General features: G+C 45.1%; 1 protein-coding gene across 1 annotated transcript in view; it reads right to left on the bottom strand.

Annotated features, from left to right (window-relative positions):
- Positions 1–13,386: 13,386 nt before the first annotated feature.
- SLC4A4 (solute carrier family 4 member 4) overlaps positions 13,387–19,850 on the bottom strand; it is a 260,367-nt gene continuing 253,903 nt past the window's right edge. Inside the window, 1 exon segment of the mRNA XM_048482738.1 lies at positions 13,387–19,834. Coding sequence (XP_048338695.1) covers positions 19,729–19,834 — 106 coding nt within the window. The 3' untranslated portion in view covers positions 13,387–19,728.

Raw genomic sequence — 19,850 nt, 5'->3', positions numbered from 1 at the left:
ACCCAGCCCTGTCATCTACTGCTGTCCTGTTATGACAGCGAGAGAAAAACGAGGCCTTCTTTACTTACAGTTAGTTCTTACCATGGACCGTCACATCTTTAGTGAACATAGATAGAATCATAGAGTTGGAAGAGACCCCAAGGGTAAGGTGACCAGATGGTCACCTTTGTAAACTGGGACGGGCGGGTAGGTGGGTGGCTGCGCGTGCACATGCACTCGCATGCGCACGCAGCCGCAGGAGCGCACTTCCTTCTGGGGCGCTCCTGCAGCCGCGTGCGCGGGAGGCTGCTGCACTGCCTTGCGCCCCAGAAGGCAGTGCGGCAGCCTTCCAAAAATCGTGACACTTCAAAAAACCTGCGGGACGCGGGACAAATTGTTTTAAGGCGGGACTGTCCCTCCAAAAGTGGGACATCTGGTCAGCCTACCCAAGGGCCATCAAGTCCAGCCTCTTGCCATGCAGGAACAAACAATCAAAGCACTCCTGACAAATGGCCATCCAGCCTCTCTTTAAAAACCTACAAAGAAGGAGACTCCACCATGCTCTGAGGTAGTGCATTCCACTGTTGAACAGCCCTGACTGTCAGGAAGTTTTTCATGATGCTTCATGATGTTCATGATGTCCTTCACCTTGAACCCAAACATCAGTTTTTCACCTAGTAAGAAGAAGAAAAAAGAGAAGAGTTTGGATTTATACCCCCCCCCCCTTTGTCTCCTGTAAGGAAATTCAAAGGCAGTGGTGGGATCCAAAAATTTTAGTAACAAGTTCCCATGGTGGTGGGATTCAAACTGTGGCGTAGCACCAATGGGGCTGGGCGGGGCATGACGGGGGCGTGACCAGGCATTCCAGGGGCAGGGCATTCCTGGGCGGGGCTGTGGCAAGGACGCAGCCGCTGTGCCAGTCCTTGGGCGGGAAACGAATGCACGCAGGCGCAGGCTGCCACGCCCACCGGTGCACCTCCTGCTAGACTGCTTCAATTTCTGCGCGCTACTGCTGAGAGGACGGGCATAACTAAGGCAAAAATCACGTGGCAAAATCACCAATTAGTAACCCCCTCTTGGCACACACAAATAATTAGTAACCTACTCTCGAGAACTTGTGAGAACCTGCTGGATCCCACCTCTGCTCAAAGGGGCTTACAAATTATTTTCTCTTCCTCTCCCCACAACAGGTACCTTGCGAGGATGGTGGGGCTGAGAGTTTGGAAAGAACTATGACTAGGCCAAGGTCATCCAGCCGGAACGTAGGAGCGGGGAAACAAATCCAGTACACCAGATAAGAGTCTGTTGCTCATGTGGAAGAGTGGGGAATCAAACCTGGTTCTCCCTGTTAGAGTCTACTGCTCTTTACCACTACACCACACTGACTCTAGCAAGAAGAAGAAGAAGAAGAAGAAGAAGAAGAAGAAGAAGAAGAAGAAGAAGAAGAAGAAGAAGAAGAAGAAGAGGAGGAGGAGGAGGAGGAGGAGGAGGAGGAGGAGGAGGAGGAGGAGGAGGAGTTTGGATTTATATCCCCCCAAGGACTTCATGCACCGAAATGACCGCCTTCCCAGTTGCACCTAAGACTGAACCGCATCTAGCAGCTTTCTGCAAGCAGATACCAGACAGCTGAGGTAATGAGGCCACAGGGCACCGTTCTGCATGCATCGTGCCTCACTGAAAGAGATGTTTGGCAATGCCTTGTGCATAGATTTCCTGGTGGCATTTCCACTCGCATTAGCTTTAATTATGCACAAGGAGGAGTCATTCAGCCTCCCCGTATCGCTGGCCGGAGATCATTCGCCTGAGACAAGCGATAGCTCACCGAGCCATTAAAGAAATTGCTTCTGTTACAAAGGATTACACAGAGCCGCCTCTCTCTGGCTCGCCTTCCCTCCCTCTCTTCTAAAAAAAAAAATCCACACTGTCGATGAAAACTTTGGCTCGGCTGCAAAGTCCCTGCCACCCACTGGAAGAAAACGTCAATTAATATAACTGGAGAATGAGCCCATCAAAGGTTATTATCTTTCCGGACAGAGAAAAGGAATTACTTCTTCACTCACAGAGTAAATGGTTTATTCAATTCACTGCCATAGAATGAGGTGATGGCCAGACCTTTTAACCCAGTTGAGTTGTTTTGATTTTGGTGATCCATCCAACTGCACCTAAGAGGTGATATCTGTGGTCACTAGTTAATGGGAACTGGGCAATGTTTGCCATGTGAATCACCATGGTCCAGTGATTAAGACAGTGGTGGCAAACCTATGGCATGGGTGCCATAGGTGGCACTCAGAGCCCTCTCTGTGGGCATGCACATACAGGTTCCCCCCACACACATCTAGGCTGGCCTGAGCTCGATTATTAGTATTAAACCTAAGACCTAGTTTTGGGGAAGCAGTGTAGGTAACCCTGTTAAGTGCTGTTAAACCCCACTGATTTTCATGGGAAGAACTAAAGCGCGATCCTTTACCTGGAAGTAAGCTCGGTTGCTGGCAATGGGGCTTGCTTCTGAGTAAACCCTCCTAGGGTTGTGATTCACCCGTTGGAAGAGTTGCACAGTTGCTTCAAATCAAAGCCACCGACTACCACCAAGCTTACTCCTGAGTAACACACACCTCGCAGCCAACTGTTTTTTCCAAACTAAAACCTTAGTATTCAGGTTAAATTGCCGTGTTGGCACTTTGCGAGAAATAAGTGGGTTTGGGGTTGCAATTTGGGCACTCGGTCTCGAAAAGGTTCACCATCACTGGATTAAGAGCCGTGGGTTTTAATCTGGTGAACTGGGTTTCTTTCCCTGCTCCTCCATAAGAAGCCTGCTGGGTGACCTTGGGCCAATATCAGTTCTCTCAGAACTCTCTCAGCCCCACTTCATGTGGGGGGCGGGGGAGAGCTATGTGAACTTCTTTCCCAAAATGCTTTTTATAACTTATTGGCCATGCTGGCAGGGGCTGATGGGAATTGTAGTCCATAACATCTGGAGTGCCAAAGGTTCACCACCACTGTCCTAGGCTCAGTTCCCCCTTGCTCCGGCTCTGTTTCATACATATGTAGTTCCACTAATCAAAACAACATTTTTATAAGTCTTAGAAGGGAGGGGGGGCAGACACTATTTTTAAAAATGATGCAAAAATAATGAGCCAACCTAGTATTCTCAAGAAAAAGATTTTTAGTGCCTCTAATGCTGTACTTTACTGTGGACCCGGTTCTGATTCAACTTGAGAAAAGTTCATCTGTTAATAAAATGAAGTATCCAAACCATCATGTTGGGTCCAAGAGTCTGCCTAAAGGGACCTACACACTTTGCCATGAGGAGGACTGCTCTCTTCTGTCCTGTTGGAAGCCCCATAATAAGCTGTGGATGAAAAGGGGCAACTAAAGTTTCAGTTTTACAGGAAGGAGTGAGTCAGACTTTCCTTCCATAAATCAGTCCGGCCCCGTGTAACTTGAACTGTAAGATAATTAACAGCTGACAGCACACGCTTGCCTGGCTAATCTTGTCCAACCGACAGGGTCAAGAGGTGAGGACTGAATATTGCGGGGATGCTCTAGGCCTGAGTTTGCCCAAAGCTCTATGGTTTAATCAAAGAGTTTGGAGTGAAATCTTAGAGCGTTTTGCTAATGTGACGTCATCCTTTCAGTTTGAGACATAAAGGATGTCACAGCATTGGCATGATCCTGAATTCTTCCCGCAACACGTGCTCACTGCCCTGTTGAGTGGCAGGGGAAATCCAAGGGGATTTGCAGCTGACGTAGGTGTAGGGATTAAAGTGCTGGGCTAGGAACTGTGAAACCTGGGTTTGCCACCCATTCGGTCATGAGGTTTGTGGGGTCACCTTTGCCCGATGGCTCTATTTCAGAGGTGGGAACCAGCAGTTCCCAAGAGTAGGTTACTAATTATTTGCATGTGCCGAGAGGGGGTTACTAATTGGTGATTTTGCCACGTGATTTTTGCCTTAGTTACGCCTCTCCTCTCAGCAGTAGCGCACAGAACTTGAAGCAGTCTAGCAGGAGGTGCACCAGCGTGTGTGGCAGCCTGTGCCTGCGTGCATTTGTTTCCCGCCCAAGGACCGGTGCAGCGGCTGCGTCCTTGCCACAACCCCGCCCAGGAATGCCCTGCCCCCGGAATGCCTGGCCACGCCCCCATCATGCCCCGCCCAGCCCCATTGGCGCTATGCCACAGTTTGAATCCCACCACCATGGGAACCTGTTACTAAAAATTTTGGATCCCACCACTGCTCTATTTCTCCTCCAAACGTACTTCATAAGATTGTTGTAAGAATAGAATTGAGAATGATGTATACCTGAACTCCTTGAAGGAGGGGCAAGATAAACATGCATGAGTAGCATTGCCCGTCTCCAGTTAAAGGTTTATGTTGCTTTGTGGAACCATAGAATCATAAAGTTGGAAGAGACCCCAAGGGCCATCAAGTCCAACCCCCTGCAATGCAGGAACACACAATCAATGTACTCCTGACATATGTTCATCCAGCCTCTGTTCAAAAACCACCAAAGAAGGAGACTCCACCACTGTCTGAGGCAGTGAATTCCACTGTCCAACAACCCTGACAGTCAGAAAGTTCTGTCTAATGTTTAGGTCAGTGGTGGGATCCAAAATTTTTAGTAACAGGTTCCCATGGTGGTGGGATTCAAACTGTGGCGTAGCGCCAATGGGGCGTGACTGGGCATTCTAGGGGCGGGGCATTCCTGGGCGGGGCTGTGGCAAGGACGCAGCCCCGCCAAAGCCGGGTCCTTGGAACTGGAAACAAATGCACGCAGGCACAGGCTGCCACGCACGCCGGTGCACCTCCTGCTAGACTGCTTCAAGTTCTGTGCGCTACTGCTGAGAAGAGGGGCATGACTAAGGCAAAAATCATGTGGCAAAATCACCAATTAGTAACCCCTCTCGGCACACACAAATAATTAGTAACCTACTCTTGGGAACCTGTGAGAACCTGCTGGATCCCACCTCTGGTTTAGGTGGAATCTCTTTCCCTGCATCTTGAGAACAATCCAGCAAGTATATTTTGTATAATTTTCAATATTCTTATAGGAAAGACGACCCCCATATGCTGTGATCCTCAGGGTTTGAATATAGCGACTTGCACCCCAGTATGAATTATAGTTGCTTGAGGGCATCAGACCGATTTTTTTATTTGTATTCATTTACTTACCGGAATAGGCTTGATAAAGTCTGGGTTGAATAGCAACCAATCGGGAAGTGTTATTGCCTTTTGTGTATTTTCTTTGTAAAGGCAGCTGGCCTAATAACACATTTTGCTTGTATATATTTAATGACTGAGAAGGCATCTGTGCATGTGTTTCTCTCTTTCTCACAATACTAGAACCAGGGGGCATTCATTGAAAATGCTGGGGGGAAGAATTAGGACTAATAAAAGGAAACACTTCTTCACACAACGTGTGATTGGTGTTTGGAATATGCTGCCACAGGAGGTGGTGATGGCCACTAACCTGGATAGCTTTAAAAGAGGCTTGGACAGATTGATGGAGGAGAAGTCGATTTATGGCTACTAATCTTGATCCTCTTTGATCTGAGGTTGCAAATGCCTTAACAGACCAGGTGCTCGGGAGCAACAGCCGCAGAAGGCCATTGCTTTCACATCCTGCATGTGAGCTCCCAAAGGCACCTGGTGGGCCACTGCGAGTAGCAGAGAGCTGGACTGTGGTCTGATCCAGCTGGCTTGTTCTTATGTTCTTATGTTCATGCCTGATATTTTGTACTGTATACCAGTGAGTAAAAAGAAGACGTTTTGAAATTTGTTTCTGAATCTGTAGGATATTTTCATCCTTTAGCTTTCAGGTAAAGAGTGGTGTGATTATAACCTCCAAGTGGCAGGGGGAGCTCTCCTGGTATTACAACTGATCTCCTGGTGGCAGAAATCAGAGTCCACCTTCCAAAGCAGTCATTTTCTCCAGACGAACCAAGGCATTATACCCCATTGAAGTCCTCCCTGCCCCAAACCTTGTCCTCTTTAGGGTCCACCCCAAAATCTTCAGGGGGTTTTTCCAACCCAGAGCTGGCAACCCTATTATTGAGAAAGCCAGTCAGGGGAAAAAACAATTGCTCAACATCAGTTAGCAGGCTTACAAGAATTGTACAGAAATGGGGAGATATTTCTTTTCTCGGCACCATCAGAAAAACAAATTTGTCTGAAAAATCGAAATTTAAGATGTTTGCTTTGTTCGTGGATTTTGTTCTAGTGTCAACCAGTCTAAGGAAATGTGTCTTTGTCTATTTTTATTATTGGGGGGTGGGGGGAAGAGTATTCATCTTCTGAAAAGCGTTCTGGGCTTAGAGCTGGCTGCAGACTATCCAAACCCTGACCAGACTGCTAATATTGAATCAAGAATCCCTTTACATCATCTACAGATCTTCCATTCTTGCTTATTTTTATTAGGCAAAAATATCCGAGTGATAACACACCTCTCTTCCTCCAAAAATGAAAGAATAACTGCTTTGTGTTCAGCAGAGAAAACAAGTTTTCTTCTAGGGGATGAAAAATGTCATGGATTTAGAAATGCTAGGCTGCTAGGAGAGCAACTTCCTTCTTTAGCCTGCTTCAATGGGGAAATATGGGGGTGGTGGTCATGGGAGGAGCAAGGGGGAACTGCGCCCTGGGCACGTATGTGCCTCGCAGCTCCTCCACACCCCTGCGTAGGCACGCGCCTGGGGCATTGTGCCCCGCGTCACCCCATTGTGCCCCGCCACGCCCCATTGGCGCTACGCCACTGGTTGGTGATGGTGTGATTCTGCATTGTGCCCATGCTTCAACATCCCTTCTGGATCAGACTGGAAGTGATGTTGTCATAACAGCATGGCACTCTAGGGTCGATTCCGCACTTCAGCGCATCAACCTCAGTTTGAGATTGGGTTCAAGCCAATTTGCGTGCTCCGGGCATAAACTACTGGGATCGACGCGGTTTTGTACTTTCAGCTTCACCTTCGCAACGGCCACACCCTCCGGACTCCAGCGCTGGGAACTCCTATTTCATTTCAGGAAACTACGCTCAAATTCAGCTCGATTCCAGTAAAGTGCGGAATATCTGGTGCCAGGAGTCCCCCATTCAGCCAATCACAGCTGAGTGTTTCGGGCATGCGTACAGGTGGCCAATCAAAAAACGCCACCATCGTCCCTCCATTCCTGTGGCAGGTTTTTTATAATGTGTGTGGGGATAGACGGAACATGGCCGTACAACAGTAGCCAATTGGAACGGAGCGGCGAAGAGGCACAGGATGATTCTGCCCTCTGAGCTGGGATCAAGCTGGTTGCAGTGGGGAACAACAATGGCTTCAACCAAGATTAGTACCCTTCTCAGGGAACTGGGTCGAACCTATTTTACTCGTGTGCCGAATCGCCCTAGGATTTCCCAAAAACGCTTTGGTTAAACCATTTTTAGAAAAACAGTATTATGAATGAGTCCTCTAGCATGGGTCCTCCAGCTAGCTGTTTTTACACTTTTGAATGAGTCCTCCAGCTAGCTGTTTTTACACTTTTGACTCTTTTTTGGTGATGCAAAACCTCCATGAAAACCGCCGAGTTTCAAAGTATTGCTCTTGTTGAATGCCAGTGAGATGCTGACCCTCACTTATCCAACACTGGCGCTTCAACCTTCTGCAATCCAAGGAGAGATGAATCTCTCGATTCACTTAAGTTGATGAGTAGACAGTTTGGTGACATGAGAAAGGACCCCTTTCCCCCAGGGAGAGCCAGATGGAAAAACAGGCTTTAGTATTGCTGGATAAAGGTGAGAAAGTATCAGTCAGGTGTGCATGTGGAAAACATGGTGCTTAGAGGGAGTGACAGGATAGTGTGTTGATCATGGGTTCCAGTAGTGATGTCTTTGTCCACAGATGGTACATAGATGTTCCAATGACCTGCCTCTCCAGGCCAGGCTTTCCACCATTTAGAACCATAGAGTTGGAAGGGGCCAAACAGGCCATCTAGTCCAATCTGCTGTTCAGTGCAGGACCATAGTAGGAGAATCTTTGGTACTCCAGGATGCTATGGATTATATTCTATCAAGTTTCGCCAGCATGGCCAATTGGCCATGCTGGAATGGGCTGATGGGAATTGTAGTCCATAACATCTGGAGTGCCAAAGGTTTGCCACCACGGCCCTAGAGCATCCCCTAGAAGCATTTGTCCGGTTCTCTGTCGTAAATATAAACCAACACTGAACCCAAAAGGAAATGCTAATTTATTGTCGAAATGCTAATTACTTTCTATAGACAGCACTTTACGGAAGACTAAGTGTCAGTTCTTTCTTTTATGTATAGATAATATGTATTGATGTAACAAACCTTATTCAATCTCAATTATTAAGGAGGAAATATTAGATTTAAGTAACAAAGACGAAGTATATAGATATGATGGACTAGTTTATATGTATCTCAGGTCATCTAGTTAGAACTGAATATACAAATCTCTTTCTGTATAAAACAGCAACAAGTATATATACTAAATAGATAGATCAAAATTGAACTGAATGAAATGTATTAGATTATATGTATCCTAGCTGGAAGTATATTATTTTTAAAATTGTAATGAGTAAGTTAAAATGAGTTGTTTTTAAATGGATAGATTTTTTCACGTAATAACTTGATGCACAAACTTATATGTAACAATTTCTGTTAATCCTGCCATAACTGAAATTCAAATTGTCAATCTTTCTTATCCAATAAAATTATCAATTAAAAAATAATAATACTGTGATTAAGATATCAAGCATAAAGTGCCATAACCATCAAAGTGTCACAATGAACACATAAATCACACACACACACTCACACACACACACAAACGTGATATGTACAAAGTTAGAGCTGCAGAATATCTACTGACAACTGTAATGGCATGCTACATCCTGAGTCCATAAACATTGACAGTATCACATTCAGGTCTCCTGATGAGTAGGACAGAAGTACGAGATGGCCGGTTTTTCATCAAATATTCTCATTTCAATAGGGTCTTTCACCCCTTCGTCAGCTCTCTTGTCAGTTTCAGTGCTGTCCCCATGTAGACTGGAAATCCTTTGCGGACTACTTATTGAAAACATATCCGAACTGAGAAACAGCAGCAGAATCGAGACTGACATGGAAACAGTGTATTGGATTAAGACAACTTTATAAGAAGGACTAAAAGTGAAAAAAAAGTGTAGATATTAATTATAAGCACGGAGTTACAATTATGGTTGGATCCTTAGTGAGGTAGCTGGAAGTCACCATATATATTTGTAGGTGTTTGTGTATGTTTGTTTTAGTATTACTACCATGGACGAGGGGGGACTAGATCGGGATTTTTTCTTTATCTGTATATGTACGTGCTTTTCAGATGTGCAAAATAAATAAAAATTCTTATTAAAAACGATGTCCTTATGTCTTCTGGAAAATGTATTATGCTGTTTATGTTGTTCAATACATACACAACTTTTGCGACGAGCCCTGACCCTTGCCAGGTGCAATATTCTCCCTTCAGCTACCACTTCAGGGTAGAATACAGAAAGTGCCTTTTAATGAAAGATTTTGTCCCTGCAGTTCAGCTTACGAAGAATCAATCCGACACGTGATATTACACTGCCCGTTACACAGTTTAGCCAGGAACAAATATCTAAACCCGTGGCTAAAAAACCCCATTGATAACACTGGTCTATCAATTGTGGTAACGATGCTGGATTGTGGTTCTGCAAGCGTGTTGGAAGCGCTGGCTCACTTTTTGTGCTCTGTCATCAGCAAACGGTTATAACTGTACTGGAGATAGTATCATTACACTGAGGTTGCCATCGTTGCTGGTATATTGCTGCTGTTGTTTTAATTATGCCATTAAAGGTTATTATTATTATTATTATTATTATTACATACACAACTTCTTCACCCATGCTCTGCTAAAGCCCTTTTTCCAACACTTGGAGCACTGGCAGGCAGCTGAAGCCATTGCGGGGCCGGGGCGGAGGGGTTGGTAGCCTAGTGTCCGAATTGAATTTGAACCCACGGCCCTCCTAGACGGCAACTCATTCCCTTCGCTGAGAAGCTGTTCCTACTCCCAATGCAGGGCCTCCAATAAGCTCATACAGTCCAGAGCAACCTTCCAGCTCGCCCCTCCTCACAACGCGAAGCAAAGGGCTGGCCTTTCAAAGAATGAAAAACCTACTTCACCAGCTTAAAGGATTCCACAAATTATCATCCCAGCACTACAAGCAACCATTCAGCAAGGTTATTGATTCTCTCAGAACTTCAGTGGACGTTCAGAGCACATTTGATTCTATTTGGGTTAAAATTGAAAATTTTAAATTCATATTTAGAGCAAATGCTCAGTTGAGCCATTTACGGCTATTTTTTTCCATAAGTGCATAGAAACCCTCAACCTTTTTTTTTTTTTTTTGCCTTTAGATCGGGCACCTGTTTTTAAACAACCTCTGTTGTTTTAAATTTTTAACTTCTATTTATTGTAGTAACTGCTGCTTAAGTTTTAATGGGTTAAGTTTGTATTGTATTGATTTGCTGTCCTAAGGAATAGCGACAGCAGAGTCACTTCGAAATTTCTCGGGTGAGGGTCGGCGGTTAAACAAACAAATAAATAAATAAACAGTGCATTAAGGAAATCTCTTCAGCATGGGTCCTAAACTTTGCGATTCCTTCCACACAATCGTTCCCCTTGTCCCAAGCTCCCTGAATTTCCACTGCCAGGAGGGAACAGCCAATACATTGTCAGTGGCTGTCGGACTTGGAGCTACGTAGTCAACAGGACTGGCCAAAAATGTCCTGCCTCTTTAAACAGAGAGTGATGGTGTGAAAATGAGCAGCTGAATCTTTTCGTGGTCCACAGGGCATAACTGCCTGGTAAATATCCTACTAAGCTTCTGTTAAAAGGACAGGCGATGCTTGTTTTTTTCCAGGTATTTGACAATCCTAGGCCTGCTGGATTTGGGTTCAAATCCCTCATCTGCCATGACGCTTCATCAGTAGACCCATGTGCCAATCTCTCTCTCAGTCGAATCTTTCACAAGGTCATTGTCAGAAAGAAAAACACATGCATGCTGCCTCTATCTCCTTGGAAGAATGAATCTCCAACACCAGGGGTCTTCGGTTCTCCAGGTGTTCATGAACTGATTCCCATCAGCTCTACCAACTGACTAATCTGGCAGGGCTGATGGGAATCATAGTCCATGAACATCCGGAGGGCTTTGGTTATAGACCCCGATCCTATAGAATCGCTATAAACTGGCTACAACTCGACGGCGTTTTCTACCACCGTTTCCTCACCAAAGTCTAACACTCTGAAGGGGCCCCTCCGCACTGTAGGATTCGACCTTAGTTCAACGTAGGTCTGACCCGGGTACTCCGCACAGCCGTAGCATTTGACTCGTGTCTGTCTCTGCTCCCCCCCAACTGTCAAATTTTCGAGCTCAACAGGGAGGTACAACTTCCTGGCAAACTCGGGTTGCACTCAAGCCGAAGCCGGCAGAGTGCGGAATCTCCCTCGCCTCGACTTTGCCAGCCAGCCAATCACACTGCAGTATTTCAGCCAGCGCAGAACGGGAGACTCGTGGCGGCAGCGAGAAGCACACCTTTAAAAAATCCTCCTACGTAGCTCCTACGTCGGTAAACGGGAAAAAAGGGGATGCGCACTCATGTTTCCCGCCATATAACGGCAGCCAATCGGGAATGAGGAGCGGAAGACGCGAGGAGGGTAATCCCGTCCTCTGAACTCGGCTCTGGAGACACGAGCCAGCTGACATGCGGAGTAACAGAGGAGTCGAGCTCAGGTAACGATTTCCGAAGACACGAGTCAAACCCTAGTTGTGTATTTGTATGGTTTGCTCCTCTATCTAATATTGTATGGATTTTATGTTGTACACCGCCTGGAGCCCCCTGGGGATAGGGCGGTATAGAAATCTAAACAATACATAAAATAATAAATAGTCGCCTCTCCTGTGCTGAGGGGCCCAAACTTTATACCACAGAGCCCTTACCAAACTGTCTGGTAAAATGCATCACTGCCCCATAAAACACATAGCACATTTAATTTACACTCAGCTACTACCGTGTTTCCCCGAAAATAAGACAGTGTCTTATATTAATTTTTGCACCCAAAGATGCGCTATGTCTTATTTTCAGGGGATGTCTTATTTTTCTGTGTTCTGTTCGTCAGGCATGCTTCCAAACAAAAACTTTGCTACGTCTTACTTTTGGGGGATGCCTTATATTTCGCACTTTAGCAAAACCTCTACTACGTCTTATTTTCCAGGGATGTCTTATATTCGGGGAAACAGGGTATCAAAACAGAACAGCCAACATCCTTCTTGACTGATAAGAGATGTAAACTTTTTTAAAAAAATTCAAGCATAGTCTAACATTCATACTAACAGTTAGGGCCAGCGGATAAAAGAAAAATCAGCTTAGGCTAAATTCCTGGCAATTGAATAACGGTGCCCGCTGCTTCCAGTAGCTTTCCTGTAAAAATGGAAAGGGTGCCTTTTGTCTCTCTTGGCAGGAATAATTTAACAATAAGGTCAACTGGAAAACTGTGATTATCTACGCTGGCAGCTGAAGTTAACCATTAGGAGAAATCACAAACTTATGTGAGTTTTCTCCCGCATGGATTGAGGCAAAAGTGACAATAAAATAAAAAATCTTTGAACTGTGCCTGACAAAAACTGGACTTTCTGGTAACATATAAAAGGCAGACTAGCTACGGAGCTATGTGAGAATCAATTGGATTTACAGGCTTGTTTGATTCATAATATGCTATCGTATACCCCCTTAACCGAAGAATGGTACGCTCTTATCTGGGATGGTTGTCCTCTTCCACAAAGCACACATGGAGCAATGAGAGAGGTAGGGGACACCCGTCTAGCCAGCCAGATCAGCTGAATCAACTTTGCAGCCAGATCACCCTCACATGCCTTCGTATCACTATACGCTGGATTCTCCACCACTCAGAAAAGCATGCATGTTAGCGAGATCAAATGCCAGCGTGGTGTCGTGGTTAAGAGCAGGTGCCCTCTAATTTGGAGAACTGGGTTTGATTCCCCACTCTGCCACTTGAGCTGTGGATGTTTATCTGATGAACCAGATTAGCTTGTGCAGTCCAGCACATGCCAGCTGGGCGACCTTCGGCAAGTCACAGTCCTTTGGAGCACTCTCAGCCCCATCTACCTCACAGGGTGATTGCTGTGAGGGGGGAAGGGAAAGGAGTTTGTAAAGTCCCCTTGAGTCTCCACACAGGAGAGAAAGGGGGGGATATAAATCCAAACTCTTCTTCTGTTCTTCAATGAACCAAAGGTCTGATTCGGTATACAGAAGCTTCCTATACATTCGATTAGATAAAACAATTTCCAAACATTAGATTGCCAAGGCATGGAAACCAACAAAAAAGCAGCCCAAACAGAGAAGTGAATAAAGTTACTTTTTTATTTTCAGTATACATTTAATTTTGAAAAATATAAATGCTAAAATATCTCATCTTCATCTCTCGAATCCATAAAAGTCACAATAAAAAGCCTCATAAAACTGTAAAACCCTATCATAAGGAATTTCTTGTTTTAATTTTTCATATTACTGGGGGGGGGGGAATCATTCAAAACATTGAAATGTTTTCATCTTTTTTTTAGAATTACCCCAAAAAATCCTGTTCGCCATGCTGTGTGTTGATTTACTTCATTTCAAAATAAAGAAGCTGAGGGGTTTTTTTAAAAATGATATATCATTCCTCCAAAGCAAATACAAGACATTTTAACAGAGTTTCAAAATGAACAAATAATAATAACAACAACAACCAAACAATAGAAGTATCTGAAAGTGCATCTTGATTTCCAAAAATAAAAATCACATACGCCTACTGTAATCGGGAAGCCTACGGAAGGGAAGGAAGTAAAGAGGGACACAGAACAGAAAGTTCAGTGGTAGAGCCTCCGGTTGGTGTGTAAAAAATCCCAGGTTTGATCCCTGGCTTGTCCAGTTAAAAGGGTGGGGCAATAGGGGGATGTGTGAAAGTCCTCGGTCTGAGATCCCGGACAGCTGCTGCCGGTCTGTGTAGGCAATACAAGCTGTGATGAACTTACGGTCTTATTCAGCGTAAGGCAGCTTCATGTGTTCACATTGTAGGTCTGGGACAAAGTTATCTCTGGCTCTTTCAAGGCTTCACTCAACATTGGCCCTGAGAGGAAATCTCTTTGCAGAAATCGGCTAGGAAGCTGGTCTAAACGACACCACGTTTTAAGGCCCTAGTCCTCAGCGAGGTTACTTGCAGGTCGTAAAAGGCCCACGGCATCCCACCTTATCTTTCTTGCTGCTACCGCAAAAGACGGAAAAGGATGAGAGTCCTCCACAAAGCAGATTTCCGGGTTTCGGTTGAATGCAATCTGTGCAGAGGCCACTCTACCCCTTACATCTTTGTGGTGAAAGCCCAGCTTATTTTGAACTGACAAATTGATAGCCTAAGACCGTGATGGCCAATTGGCCGTGCTGGCAGGGGCTGATGGGAATTGTAGTCCATAACATCTGGAGTGCCAAAGGCTCGCCACCACTGGCCTAAGAGTTTAATTTGAGGCCGTAAATGCCAAGAAGGGCTGCAATGGGGCAACAGGGACTTGGTTCCTGCCACTCAACATAGCTGAAAATATGGCCTTCCTCCAGGGGCAAGAGAGGGTTCCGTGCTTGGGATGCCACCCTCCAGGCCTGTCCTGGGGATCCCCCGGAATTACGGCTCGTCTCCAGACGTCAGTTCCACTGGAGAAAATGGCTACTTTGAGGGTGAACTCTATGGCCTTGTACCCCACTGAGTTCCCTGTCCTCCTCAGGCTCCACCTCCAAATCTCCAGGAGTTCCCGAACCCAGATTTGGCAACCCTATTTCATGCTCGGCTTAGCAGAGAGGCAAGACATGACTCGGCATTTGCCAGTGCCCTCATTTCCTAGCTGTCATACTTTTTGATGACATTCGTCACCGGATGCTCATCTTTGTTTTGTGCTCGGGAGCTATGCGGGGAGTAGCATATGCTCGGGGCAGGCAGCACTTCCCGATTAGATGAGTAAGAGTACCAGCCCCAGGTTTGTAAATTCCTGGAGATTTTGTGGGTGGAGCATAGGGGGAGCAGAGTTTGGAGAGCAGGGGACCTCAGCCAGATATAATGCCATAGAAAAGAGGTTCCAACTCTGGTGCTTTAGATGTTCATGAACTTCAATTCCCATCAGCCCCTGCTGGCATGGGCAATTGGCCATGGCAGCAGGGGCTGATGGGAATGGTAGTTTATCAATATCTGAAGTGCCACCTCTGCCATAGAGTCTGCTCCTCCAACACGGCCATTTTCTCCAGGGTAACTGATCTCTGCAACACGGCAACGAGTTCTAATTTCGACATAGCAACAACTTATAACGTTAACAGCAGGGGCAGCTGGCTCATCCCCCAGTTTACGGTTTCAAGGACTCGATTTTTGTATCTTGGCTCGTTAGTGGGAATCCATAGGAATATGTACATTTGTACCTCCAGTAGGGTTTTTAGAAAAGATTCTCATCATTCATACATATATGAATAAATTATCATCATCATCATCATCATCATCATCATGGGTCTGGATAGCACACAAGAGGCAAAGGATCTCACACATCACAGGTAAGGATCAACCTTAGTGCAAGGTAAGAGATCCAAAATTAAGTTCACCTCCGGGGTCCTTTGGAACTGCAAAACACTTGAGGGATGAACTGATCCGGGAAGACGGCATCCAAAGGAGAAGCACTTAGTCTTTTCCTTCATGGCCTTTCCCCGATCTAGATCTGTTTCGATCCCATCAGCTGTTATTTGTTCCATGCTGGGGAATCTGCAGACAGTTGGGAGTTGGGTATAGTAGCAAACTTCCAAGCTGCACAGAAGCTCTCTTCGGGAAGAGCTAGAGTCCAGTCCAGTGGCCCCTTAGAGAGTAGCAAGATTTCTGCGGCATGAGAGTCAAAGCTCACTTGGTCGGACAGAAGAGGAACGGAGATCCATGAGTCTTTAAATCTCAGTCTGAAAGTAGGAGAGGCCACAAAGAAAGCTTAGACTTTTGAAGGCTCATACCCCGAAAATTTTGTTCGTCTCTAAGATGTGACCGGACTCAAACCTAGCTGTTCTTTTGAAGACCAATAGGGCTACCCGCTGAAATTTTCTTTAAGAATAAATCAGAATTGATTTATGCAATCAAAAAAATTGCTATTCTCCACTCCCCATTAAAGGTGGGCTGGTATATTCAGAAGTCTTGAAATACTCTGGATTTTCCATCGTTGGGGGAAAGCAGATAAGTACTCTTGGAGATTTTACTGTGCATTGACCCGCAGTCTAAGAAAGGGCACAGTGCACAAGGTTATATTTCAAGCAGCTGTTTCCCGATTCAGTTCACCTGACCAACTTTGTTCTGTTGGCAAGTTTCCAAGTCTAAAAAAAAAGTGGAATCTGCTCCTTGGGAGAGTCCACTATTCATATCACCCCAGAGCCAAACTTTTTCAACACATCTCTTTACAAAAGCCAGATGCGAAGCAAAGGTTACAACTCAGGGAGTATCTACACTGTTCATCTTACAGTCACCCCATCACTTCAAGAAATGTTGGGGGTTGTAGTTCTGTGATGGGGAAGATTGGGATCCATCAAAGAGAATTCTCAACATGTGCACCAGACTACAATTCCCAGCATTCTTTGGATGGGCGGGGGGAGGGGGGGAACAAAGCCACGCCAGGTAGACTGATATAAAACCCAATAAAAGTGCAGTGTAGATACATCCTTAGTGCTGATAGTTTTTTAAAAATTGTGCAGCCAAGTGCTACTTAACTCAGGAACACCTTGAAATGTTACATCTCAGGGCTTTCATCCCTCAGTTCCCCCTCCCCTCAAACGTTAAGTGGTATAAATTATTATTATTATTATTATAGAAATATTCATCTTGTGCCCAAGCTACATCACAACATGATCTGTACAACAAAGCATTGCACTGAATGTCCTTTTCAACAATCTAATGACACCTCTGTGAATTCAAGTACCCATCACATGGTCTAACAATGGAATATCAAGAGATTTTGGGGAGGCGGGGACGGCGCCTGTCATCTTCTGCGTGAGAGACGAGCCGTCTGCAGAATAACTACTCTTGTTTCAAAATTCTCCGTTTCCTTCTCTGCTTGCTTCCCATAGTCTTTTTTTGCTTTGGTGAACATACTGAGGTGCTCTCAGGCTAACCCGATCACATCAGATCTGGGAAGCTAAGCAGGGTCACGATCAATGAACCGGGATAGCCTAATCCCGAACAAGAAACCTTGGTTAGTACTCGGATGGGAGACTGCCAAGGAAGTCCAGGGTTACTATGGAGAGACAGACAGTGGTAGACCACCTCCATTTGACTGTGGTCTTGAAAACCTTATGGAGTCACCATAGGTTGGCCAAGACTTGATGGCCCATTCCACCTCTACTTCAACCACAAGATGTGTCTGAAATTCAACAAGGGAATCTGCTCGCATTCACGCTCTTGAACAACTGTTTGCTCCAGCAGAGAAGAACTTCCCTCCTGCACCAGCCCCACTGCCAATTCATTGCAAAACCCAATCTACGTCATACTATTTCATAAGCAGGAAATCTTGAGGGACTGGCAGTGAGAACGGGTGCCAAAGCAACCTGCTTCCATGCCGCTGCAGGCAGCTGCTCGAAGGCACAGGTGTGAGCACAGCCTTTTATCGCACACACCTGCCCTGTTAGAGGACAGCTGTTTCAGAGTGCAGATACAAACACATCTGCAGCCTGTCTCTCTGGAATGGGTGAGTTGTGGGCTCTCTGCAAAAGCCAGCTCCCACAACACACAAGCTTCTCGGATAAAGTACATCAGTTTTAGAGCCTCCATCTGGTGCAGAACATTTAGTTGTCACTGGGGGGTGGGAGGCAAAAAGCCAAGCGCATGTACCTTACTACCACCAAACGGGAGACATCCTGCATTGTGGTTGCTGTCTATAATGCTCTCTTGCAAGCTTGGCAAAAGAGCTTTCTGCAGGAGATACATTCCTGTCTGTTCCTTTTAAAGCATCACTGTTATCTCTCTGTTCAAAATTCTGGACGCTCACACACACTGATTCAGAGCCGATTTAAGCCAGCAGGAGGAATGAACAGCACAGCTTTCCTGGGATTCTACAGCCGTACACCACAAGCAAAAGATGACGTATCTAAATCCTTTTTCCACCACACAAAAAAGTATTCCCTGGCCATGGAGAACTGATATGCTAAGGAAATGGCTGGCATGCTTTCCCCTGACAGATTAGTTTGCAAAGGTTTTTGCAGGGAAAACGTTCGAGCATGTGGTCTCTCCCATCTGCAAAGGAACAGGGTGCATCCTGGAAAGATATGTATCAGAGTTGGTTTGGAATCTGCAAGGACAGCTGCATCCATGTACACACAGGGAGAGCGCGAAAGAGCAAGGTAAATCTGGGGAATGAAGCAACACTAATATATGGCTGCTCTTTGCACATGCTCATTTGATATGAATCCTTGGAAAATTACTAGCACATGGTTGTCTGCTGTAAAACCCTCCCTATATATTTTGGTGACTCTTCAGAAGGAACATGGGGCTTACTATGCCAGCTGTGTCAAACAGACTCCGCCCCCAATCATGTGACCATTACATGCGTGCCCCGATTCTTTCGCCATGTGATCAGATTATTTAGGGCAAGTAAAAAACAGAAGAGAGAAAGAAAAGGAAAGAAGTAAGACATTTTCAGAGTAAAGAGTTAAGATAGCTGATTTTGGGTCTATGCCACCCCCTTGAGATTGTGTATTTTTTTTCTGCATTTTGTTTTTGTAAAAATCACATTATATACCGTACTATACAATTATTATTATTATTATTAAATCTTCTTATTCTTTTACCTTTTAAAAGAGAAAGTCCAACGTCTAGAAATAGAGGTAGAACTACACAAAACTATACATTTCCTGCTGCAGGAAAAAAAATTCATTTTCTTTACAGTAATTTTTTAAAAAAGGTTAAAAAATTGACAAAAATATTAAGTCACAAGTTAGGCCCCCATAATTTAAAATGAAAAAAAGATCTGGGGGGGGGGAAGTAACACTCGTCAAAGTAACTGACAGATAAAAAGTCCATTAAAATATTACAGAATAGAAGTTGCATAGGAGAGGGGCCAACTCCACACACTCACTACCAGGATGGCAAAAAACAGTTCTTTCTGTGCGGGGATATACTGTTCCATCTCCTTTCCTCGAAATTACCCAAATTAGCAGTGACTGACGTTAAGAGTGTGTTAAGATTAGCAGCGTTTTGCAGTTACAGAGAACTAAGGGGAGTGCGCAGTTAAGTCAGAAGTCAAGTTTGTTCTGCTAGAGGAAAACAAAAAAATTTTTAAAAAGGAAAGGAAAACACTGATTTGTGGCTTAAAAAAAAAACCAGTCAGTTTTGCGCTCATCGGACGAAGCTGTGATAATATATCCTTAATACTTCTGCCCCCTCCTCGAGAGAGAGGTATAGGTATGCATGTGACTGAAAAGGCAAAATGAAAATTGTCTTGGTCAGAGTGAAAGAGAGAAGTGGAGCAAGCAGAAGAATATACCCCCTCCCCCCAAAAGAAGAGGGAACGGGGAGGAAGCTTAGAGTGAAAGAGAGGGCAATATGTCCCGGTTTTTCCTAGGCAGAGAGCAACTGAATGTTTGGCTAGTGATGCAAGAAAAGTCGACAGCAACGAAAAAGTAAGAAGTCAGTTCGGCCGAAGACTAGCCACCGAGTTACAAAGTTGTTTCTGTTCCCTTGCTCTTCCAGAAAAATCCGCCATCTTCAGGGTCAAGCTCTATTCTAATTTGAGGCACAACTTTCACTGGAGTTCGTGGAGGGCTGAAAGAGAAGAGGA

This window comes from Sphaerodactylus townsendi, unplaced genomic scaffold, assembly GCF_021028975.2.
Source record: "Sphaerodactylus townsendi isolate TG3544 unplaced genomic scaffold, MPM_Stown_v2.3 scaffold_20, whole genome shotgun sequence".
Taxonomy (NCBI): domain Eukaryota; kingdom Metazoa; phylum Chordata; class Lepidosauria; order Squamata; family Sphaerodactylidae; genus Sphaerodactylus; species Sphaerodactylus townsendi.
The sequence above is the reverse complement of the archived record's forward strand: the minus strand, read 5'-3'. Positions and strand labels throughout refer to the sequence as shown.